The 10,243-nt window shown below is 34.4% G+C and overlaps 1 protein-coding gene across 1 annotated transcript; it reads left to right on the forward strand.

The window, feature by feature from the left end:
• The first annotated feature begins 8 nt into the window (after positions 1-8).
• Positions 9-9,335, forward strand: LOC126709130 (signal peptide peptidase-like 2). Its single transcript, XM_050409236.1, has 14 exons — positions 9-333; positions 1,176-1,334; positions 1,444-1,555; positions 1,915-2,034; positions 2,249-2,400; positions 2,510-2,692; positions 2,996-3,030; positions 4,197-4,353; positions 4,756-4,809; positions 7,703-7,795; positions 7,907-8,049; positions 8,617-8,687; positions 8,879-8,962; positions 9,056-9,335. Exons 1-14 carry the CDS (start codon positions 196-198, stop codon positions 9,178-9,180), a joined length of 1,626 nt encoding a protein of 541 aa, XP_050265193.1. The 5' UTR covers positions 9-195; the 3' UTR covers positions 9,181-9,335.
• Positions 9,336-10,243: the final 908 nt, after the last annotated feature.

Genomic DNA, 10,243 nt, shown 5'->3' on the forward strand with positions numbered 1-10,243 from the left:
TTGAAACATACCAAGTTTTTTTTGTTGTCACTACCAATAAAATATATAAAAAGAAAAACCAAACCCACAAGACCTTTCTCTTTCTATCTATCCCTGTGTTTTTGTTTGTCTGTTGTGCTATTGAGCTTGTGATGCAGAGGAAGAGGACCTAAAAGCAAAAGGGCTGCTAAATCTGGTGGAGGAGGTAGAGAATCCATGGATTCACGGAGGCTAAGCTGGGTTTTAGCTGTGATTTCATTGGTCTGTCATGTTTGTACTGTCAGAGCTGGGGACATAGTTCACGGTGACGATACGGCTCCCAAGAAGCCTGGCTGTGCCAACGACTTCGTTCTGGTAAATCTAGTGCTGCTTTTGCTTTTTTCTTAGATACCCATTTCTTATTTCAGTGATTTATCAGCTGGGTCTTGCTCAATTTGTCTTTTTTTTTTTTTTTTTTTTTTTTTTTTCTTGGGTTTTGTGTTTTATGGGTTAATGATATGGAAGAATATAATTATAGTAATTAGTAAGTAATTTTTTGTTGTTGTTTAATTTGGAGCTAATAGTTTGTCCACATGCAGATGATGCTGAGCTTGCAATTTATTTATATATTTATTTGTTTCCTTTTTTCCTCTATTATATCTAAGACTCGAATTAGTATGGAGTATGGACCTATTTATAGTTTAATTTACTTAGTGAAAGTAGATTTCTCATTTCTACATATATGCCTCTGAAATTTGTGCTAATTCTAATCTTTCCTGTTATTTTCCTCTTCATTAGGTTGGATGTGGGCTTCTTCTTCTTCTTTTTATTTTTTTAATGTTTAAAATAATTTTTTTAATCTATGCATTTTGCAGTCAGTGATGTTTTTGGGGGTTGTTGGCTTGTAATTATCTTATAGTGGGTATTAAGCTTTTGAATTGGTATGACAATAATGCTGTTCAGGTAGTTTAGCTGTGTGAATCTTATGAAGTGGAAGTGAGAATTATGACAAAATTTGCCATACTTTTTTTGGGTCATAATTGAGTGCCTTCTCCATTTCTTTATATCCTTTTTGCTTTCTAGATTGACATAAAATGTATCTGCTTTGGGGAAGCTATAATGGGAAGCTCATTTAGTAATGGTTTGATGTATTATACCTTCTTTTTTGTGGTTTGGCCTATTTTCTCATACATTAAACGAAAGTTGCTTTATGTCAGGTAAAAATTCAAACTTGGGTTGATGGCATAGAGAACGCTGAATTTGTTGGTGTGGGTGCTAGGTTTGGCACTACCATCGTGTCAAAGGAGAAAAATGCAAACCAAACTCTCCTTAAACTTTCGGACCCTCTAGATTGTTGTACTACGCCAAAGAATAAGGTTTTTCTTTTTTTCCATTCCATACATTCTAGACATCTAACCATGCTGATTGGGAAAAATGCATTTGTTGATATTAATGTTTGTGGTACTGTGATTTCGATTGTGTTAGGTTGCTGGAGATGTTTTAATGGTGGAAAGAGGCAACTGCAAATTCACAACCAAGACAAATGCTGCAGAAGCTGCTGGTGCTTCAGCTGTACTCATTATAAATAACCAGAAAGGTAATCTACATATCTGTTTTTGCCTTTTGATGTGTGTATTAACACAATTGAAGCTGTGTAAGGGGCACACCAAATAAATGTGTTATACTACTCTGAAAATTGATATTTATATTACGATCCAATTTTTCATGAACATGCATAGTGTTCTTCTATTGATAATCTGTGATAGGGGAAAAAGGTTTTATTCTTATTACTTATCAAAAAAAAAAAAAAAAAAAAGTCTATGATAGGGTGAGATATATAGATACTGGTGCAAAATTAGATACTGAAGCAGCAGGGGAGAGAGGTGATACAAAGCTAAAGGTCAATACTGTTACCATTACTAACTTGGTATTGAGCTTGTTTTTTTCTTCCTGCAGAACTTTACAAGATGGTTTGTGAAAAGGATGAAACTGATCTAGATATAAAGATTCCTGCTGTAATGCTTCCGCAGGATGCTGGTGTAAGCTTGGAAAAAATGCTAAAGAATAGTTCATCAGGTAAGCATTTCAATGTTCTACATAACTACAAAGCAAAACTAAAACCTGTTGTCTACAAGTGATCTATTATTCATCATAGCTTTTTGTTACTTAAGTGATTATGTATTTAGTCATCTCTCTTGAGTGAGTAAATGTGCACCATCTTTTCAGGCAAATATAATTATCCCACTGTTACTTTTATACAGCTTACTTAGAATTTATAGGCTTCCTGCAGTGTCTGTGCAGCTATACTCTCCACGCCGACCAATAGTCGACATAGCAGAAGTATTTTTGTGGTTGATGGCGGTCGGTACTATCTTGTGTGCATCTTATTGGTCTGCATGGAGTGCTAGAGAAGCGGCTATTGAACAGGACAAGCTACTTAAGGTCATCAATTGTTGTTCTTAGATAAACATGTTTATCCTTCCTAAACTAGTGTTCTTCTCTTTGCAGCTATAAATGCCGTCTGAGTTACAAAATTATCTTGTTCTTGTAGGATGCAGCAGATGAAATCCCGATTGCTGAAGCCATGGGCAATACTGGTGTTGTAGACATTAACACAACATCTGCTGTCCTGTTTGTTGTTATTGCTTCATGTTTCTTGGTTGTACTATATGAACTCATGTCATACTGGTTCCTTGAGCTTTTGGTGGTTCTTTTCTGCATTGGTGGTGTAGAGGTATAATATTTCCCTACTTCATAATGATCATATTTGCCAGCATGCTCATGTAAATACTTGTATATATGCATATATCTGCATTTTCTTTTAATTCAAGCACCACAAAAGAATTGCAGACATGCGCATGTGCACATGCGCATGTAATATGCACCTTGAGTTAAAGGTTCACCATGTTGTGATTATAGTACCGGAACCTGAACATATTTTACTTTGTCTTTGTTGTGTTATCCTTTTCTTATTTTACCTTTTTATTTTCTTCTATTTCTTGGTCAATTCTAACTATGTAGTTCCTTGTATATGCAGGGTTTGCAAACTTGCTTGGTGGCTTTATTGTCAAGGTACAAATAATATCTCTTACTGAGAAATGAGTCAAAAGGCTTTCAGCATGTTAAACAAATCTGTATTTGAGAAACTAACCAGCCACATAGGCACTTGCTGCCTGGTGGTAACAATTTTTGCATCTTTGCCTTGGTGGCTCAGATTAGGTATTGGCATCTGTTAGTAGGTTGCTATGATTTTTTTTTTTTGGATAGATAGGATAGAAATTCAACCTATAGTGTACACTCCATGATGATTGCTCTTTGTCATCAGGTCAAGACACCAATTGTTTTCTAGTGTAGGCAGGGTTTGAACTTTGAACCCCCAGGTCTCTTGTTCAACGATAAGAGACTTACCATTTGAACTAATTGGAATCCACTATAAGTTTCCATGATTGAAAATCCCCAAATTGGAGATGTCTACAATATCATGTTCTCCTTCCCTGAATACTATTACATTACATAATCATAAACGCTTTAATATTCTAGCAAAAAATGATGCCCCTTTGCTGTGAATGTAGAAATTATGCCCATTTAAAAATCTTCTAAATATATGAAAAATCATAAGTATTCAAGCATTTGAAACCTTGACTCAGAGAAAATGCGGTAGAAAATTTTCTAGCTTTGACACCCCCCCCCCCCCCCTCCCCTAAAAAAAGAAAAAAACTCATTTGGCCTTTGTGCTTATGCATGTGTAGGCAGGGTTTGAACTTTGAATCCCCAGGTCTCTTGTTCAACGATAAGAGACTTACTATTTGAACTAATTGAAACCCACTATAAGTTTCCATGATTGAAAATCCCCAAATTGGAAATGTCTACAATATCATGTTCTCCTTCCCTGAATACTGTTACATTACATAATCATAAATGCTTTAATATTCTAGCAAAAAATGATGCCCCTTTGCTGTGAATGTAGAAATTATGTCCATTTAAAAATCTTCTAAATATATGAAAAATCATAAGTATTCAAGCTTTTGAAATCTTGACTCAGAGAAAATGCGGTAGAAAATTTTCTAGCTTTGACCACCCCCCCACCCCAAAAAAAAGAAAAAAACTCAGTTGGCCTTTGTGCTTATGCATGTGTTTGTATATCATTTCTTACTAGTTTACTTGTGCCCATTTAGGTGAAGGATTTTGTTTCTTAACTATTAAAAGGGATAGAACTAAATCTACGCATGCTTGTGCAGGTGGTTCAAACGTACTGCAGAATCATATGTTAAAGTACCTTTCTTTGGAGCTGTTTCATTCCTAACTTTGGCGGTTTCTCCATTATGCATAGCATTTGCTGTTGTTTGGGCAGTTAAACGAGATGTCTCCTTCGCCTGGATAGGTCAAGATATACTTGTAAGTTTAAACTTCACTATATGCTGTTTTTCCTTTTCCTTTTCTTTTTTATGATTAAAAGTATTAGTACTAGCAACAACAGACTATTGGCCAGTATACATTACACCTGCATAATTTAGTTCGCATTATTGCCATGAGCCAAAAGAGTTCACCCAATCTGTAGGACTGGTATTGCTTGTCAAGTAATGCTCTATTGAATTTTCGTCTACTTTCTTCTATAGTAATTTCATATATATATATATATATATAGATGAGATGCTAATGATTGAAAATTTAAACAGATCTTAAACATGGGGCATGAGACCTATTCCAAATTATCTGATTGATTCTTAGGAAAATGCAAGTACTTATAGGATGAAATTCAACTAATACTTGCTTATCTTTTCCTTTTTCTTCAATCAGGGAATTGCGCTGATTATTACTGTTCTTCAAATTGTCCATGTACCCAATCTCAAGGTAATGATTCAAACTTTTTGTTTTATTGGAAGGGAATGACTCTACACTAGGCTATATTTATAAAAATATATAATTAAAAAAAAATTTATAATCAGTAGTGTGCAACAATATCAATGCTATGAAGCAGTTAAGCTGAACTAAAAATTTATGGTGTTTATTTTTGTTTTATTTTATTTTGTTTTTATTTTTATAGATATTCATTGATAAATGTTTGGGAGAATTACATAAAAAGGTTTAAAGTTTATACCCTATTTCAGATTAGTCCCAGGATTTTAATAGACAAAATTAAAATCCTAAATTTTAAAAAATGTTTCAATTTGAAGCCTCTCTGCATCTTTCTTAGTCATTTCTTTTATTCTAGACACGAATGGAACAGAGAGAAGTTGGAAACCATTGATTAAATTATGTATTTCACCTAGGGCTTGTTTCTAAATCAATTTGGTAGCCACTGAACAGAAGGTGGAGAGAGAGAGAGCTTCTCTCTGTCCATCTCTGTAAATTCTCCGCCAATAACTTTCTCACTTTCTGTTTAGTGGCCACCAAATTGATTTATAAATAAGCCCGAGGTGAAATACAGGATTTAGTCAATGATTTCCAATTTCTCTGTGTTCCGTTACTGCCTAGAATAACTGACATGAATAATATAGATGGACAGTGGCTTCAAATCGAAACAATTTCATAAGTCTAGGACTTTAATTGACGAAATTAAAAACTTGGGATCTAATCTGAAATATGGTATAAACATTGGGCCTTTTTATGAAGTTTCCCCTAAACGTTTTATGATGCCAAAAATGTAAATGTGAAGGTAAGCTGGCATCAAGCATTTTGATGTGTTTAATTAATAAGAAGCATGTGATTGTTTATGTGTAAATCCAAATTTATCAATTTGAAACTTCTACAGAAATTTGAGTAGGGAGAGGCTCAAGTTTGGCACATTTGAGAGCATGTTGAAATTTTTAAATATGTTCGGCTCTTACGGTTACTTGGAGAGTTGCTTGTGGCTGAAATCTTTTATGGCATTGTATATAATTATCATGAGCGTAATGTTGGTTTAGTTTACAAATTTAAGGAATATAGCTGCTACACATAGGGGTGTCAATCTGTGCAATCAGTCAGTTTTTTTGCCTATTTTTGCATTGCACAGATGAGGCTGGTGTCCCAAATTTGTAAACTGCACCGCACTGTGGAATGGGCTGGACCGGCCGCATCATAGGGAGGTTTTCCATGTGGTGCAGTTGGCTAGATCAGTACACATTTCTCTATATTTCCAATTCAAAACTCGTTTCAAACTTTTGAAGTTGAATGTATGCATTTCTTAATATCAGTAGCCCTAAACAAAGTCAATTAATGAATTTGTTACAAGTATTCAGTAACCCCAAACAAAACTAAACATTAAAAAAAAAAAAAAAAAAAAACAGAAACCCCAAACAAAACTAATCATTAAAAAATAAAAAATCAGAAACCCCAAACAAAATCTTGTCATTCACTTCCGCAAGGGAGGGGGAAAAAAAGAAGACCTCGACTCTGGAGGGATATTGTTAGTTTTCAGTGAAATATCACCTGCAAAATAACAAAACCCTGTAGCTTTCAGGGAAATTTCAGAGAGAGAGAGAGAGAGAATGAAATTTTGAGAAAAGGATGATTTCTTGGTTATCAGCCTCCAAAACAATGTTGTTTTGTGCTGCTATTACTTTATATATATATATATATATATATATGGGTTGGTTAGTGTGGTTTTGGATAGCTTTTAAAATCTGCATGCCAGGCCAGCCCCATCAGTGTTTCCCTTTTCCATTTCAACCACCATGGCCGATGCCTTTAGCGGTCGGTTGTGGTCAGTTCTGGCCAGCTTGAATAACACCCCTAGCTTCGCACCTTACATGTGATGCTTGAAAGTTACTGAAAAAGGTAAGGTATCTAGAGATTGGAAAGATCTATTAGAGATATTTTGATATAGTAGGGTTTTTTGAAATATGAAATAGATAAGGTGGCTTTCCTGTTGAAGATTAAACAATGTAATACCCAAGCAAAGCTTCTAGAGAAAGAAATAGTCTTAATTATGTTACTTTATGTTGTTGTAGTTTTTGTGCATGATGCTAATAGCTAAAGTGGGCAAGCAAGCAAACTGCTTTTGAACAGCTTAAGATATTTTGTTTGCCAGCTCAACTGAGCTCATCTCTATCCTGAACAAGCTTGATTTCAAGTTTAGCTACAATACAAGCCAGCTAACAGAACACTAGGGTTGGATTTATTATGTGTCACATGTGATACTTAAAAAATAAAAAGCATGTAATACTGACAAAAGCATGTGAGCACTTAGCTTCTGTGCTGCTGTATGTCATGAAACACTTGAAATTTTGCTTAACAGTGCACAGTGACAAAAGTGAGGTTATTAAGTTTGAGAGCTGCTGTACCTGTTACCTAGGTGGCTGAAGTTGGGAAAAGGATATAGTGAATTCATTTCTGTTTTGCACATTATTTCTCATTATCAATCTTTATATATAAGTTTCTTTTCCTACCTTTGATTTTCATATATGGTGCATGAGCTGGTTTAACTGGATTGGATTGATCAAATGGGTTTAATGGTGGCCCAAGCTAAGTTCAAAGCCATGACTATGACTTATGTTGTATTTTTGTTTTGTGTCATATTGGAAGTTTCATAATTGCTTAATTTTAGATATGTGCAGTTCTAGAAGTGTATTATAATATTAGTTAATCTTTTACAATTAATATTTTGTAAGTTTTGTTATTCATTAGTTTTACTTCATGTCAAGAGTTTTATGTGGAATAAATATGTATATATATATATATATGTGTGTGTGAAAAACAGAATATGCCACTATGCAATTGAATGACTATTCTTCTGACATGATTCTGAATAATTTGTTATCAGGTGGGTACAGTTCTTCTCAGTTGTGCCTTCTTGTATGATATCTTTTGGGTGTTTATTTCTACGAAGTTTTTCAGTGAAAGTGTGATGATTGTGGTAAGTAATCAATACAGTGTTACTCTTTATGATAGATCATGACAATGGTTTAGACTACTTGGGGTTTCAAATGCTGAAGAGTACATCCAATCATTTATATCTTTTCAACAGGTAGCTCGTGGTGATAAAAGTGGAGAGGATGGTATCCCGATGCTACTAAAGATCCCACGCATGTTTGATCCATGGGGTGGTTACAGCATCATAGGATTTGGTGACATCCTTTTACCAGGACTGCTAATAGCTTTCTCTCTTAGGTTAAAGCTCCTTTTCATCTTTGCAAGAGTTTTGTTCTTACAATTGCTTGAGCTTGCAAGAGTTTTATTTTTACCAGTGCTGCCAATCCTTGGATGGTTTTCTGTTTTTCTGGATATGGTCAGCATGTTCATTTTCCTGATTTGACAGCTTTAATCAAATTCTTTGAATTGCCTAGTATTTTTGGAGTTCTAGTCATAATAATTCATTCAAAAAGATATTGATTTGAGTAATAAATTTGGTTAATTTTAAGAGAATTGGAACCGGTATAAGAAGATAAGAAACTGCCATTACCTTCTTCATTTATAGAAAGACCTTGTGCTTGCTTGGAGTTCTGATTTTCTTTTGTTTCTCTCTGTTTTGAATGCTCAAAATTCTTCCTCTGACCTAGAAGATGCAAGAAAATAAGGAAATTTGGGTTCTTGCAACAGTCATCCCAAGTTTATATAGTCCTTATTACAGCCTTTTTTCTGCTTGTGATAATTTTCCAATACTTGGGGTTCTGTATTTAATCAATACTTTTTATATAATAAAATATATGTAATCAGTACCTTGGAATGTCCTTGCAGGTATGATTGGCTGGCAAATAAGAGTATACGAGCTGGATACTTCTTATGGGCAATGATTGCTTATGGATTAGGTAATCAATAGTTAAGGAATCTCCTTTCTTTTGTTATCTGATATTAAGACTTAACATTTTTCATAAAATTATTAGATATAAGAAGTGTTATATTCTTTTCCATTGTCTATAATCATGTCTTTATATAGCAGGAACTTTTTCCCTTTCTTAAGATTGTCATACATACTTTTTTTTCTTGACATCTATGACAGGTCTTCTCATTACATATGTGGCATTAAACTTGATGGATGGACATGGCCAGCCAGCGCTGCTTTATATCGTCCCATTTACACTTGGTAAGCAAGTATATTGCAAATGGATGGACATGTTAGATTGCAAAATGGCTTAATATGTTACTGTTACCTTATCAATTTATACGTATGTTGCAGGGACCTTCCTAACATTGGGAAGGAAGCGAGGTGATCTCAAGGTCCTTTGGACTAGAGGAGAACCAGAAAGACCCTGCCCACATATCCATCTTCGACACTGTGATGAATCCCATGAAGAAAAATAACTTGATTTTCTATTAAATTGTAGTGTATTGCTGATCATTAGGAATCTGGTAAATAACCCACCGGCTTAGCATAACATAGTGTTGTATTATGTTGAACCCCTTTAAATAAACCAGGGGCTTGTTATCAATCAATTAAGAATACTAAGCGTTCAACATTTTGAGGGTTTTGACGTTTTGCATGTGGATGGAAGTTCACTTTTTCTGCTGTAATACCAACAGAAAGAATGTTGAGTATCATAGCTTGGATATAGCTTCTTATAGCTTAGGTTCTCTAGTAGAATTCAACCATGTTGATGCATTGACTAATCACGCATGGTTGAATTTAAATGTTTTTGGAAAAGGATAATGATAGTTTTATTGCATGGATCAATACCTCCATGTGGTTGAATCCAAATGAAGAACATAAGGTGTTGCACCTATTTATATCTTAGGAATCACGGACACAGTACATGTATGGGTACAGGTACGACATGGTGACACGAGCAATTTTTGAAAAATTATAACATGACACAATAGTTATGACATTGGTGTGACAGATACGACATTGATATAGGACTTCATATAAAGTGTCCCTACTTCCTAGATTATATCTAATTTTATCATTAAGTTTAACTTAGACATTGCCTATGTTATAACTTCAAGCTAAACTTGTCATGTGTAAAATACTCGTCAGTCCCCTTTCTTTTGCACTTTAGCAAATTTTTTTTTTATAACTTTTATATTCACAACTATTGAGATGGTATGTTGTAATTTGTACATGATAAAAAAAAAAAAAAAAGAAGAGTTAGTTGTAGATTCAGGTGGAAGTGTTGCGATTTGGGACGGGATATTTTTGGTTGAATTCACAACTGTTGAAAGTTATTTCCCATTGGTGAAACTCATATGAGCCATAGTTAGAGAAAATCCCAGAAACAAAAGTTTGGCGTCAACTCAATCGAAGATGAAAAGATTTGGACAGCCTAAATTGTGAAAGGTCATCTAACCTTCAATCACCTGATCATAAAATAGATATTCAAATCAATTTATGTATTGATATTGTCCATTTTAGTAACTTGAGTCCACT

The sequence above is a fragment of the Quercus robur genome, chromosome 12, assembly GCF_932294415.1.
Source record: "Quercus robur chromosome 12, dhQueRobu3.1, whole genome shotgun sequence".
NCBI lineage: Eukaryota > Viridiplantae > Streptophyta > Magnoliopsida > Fagales > Fagaceae > Quercus > Quercus robur.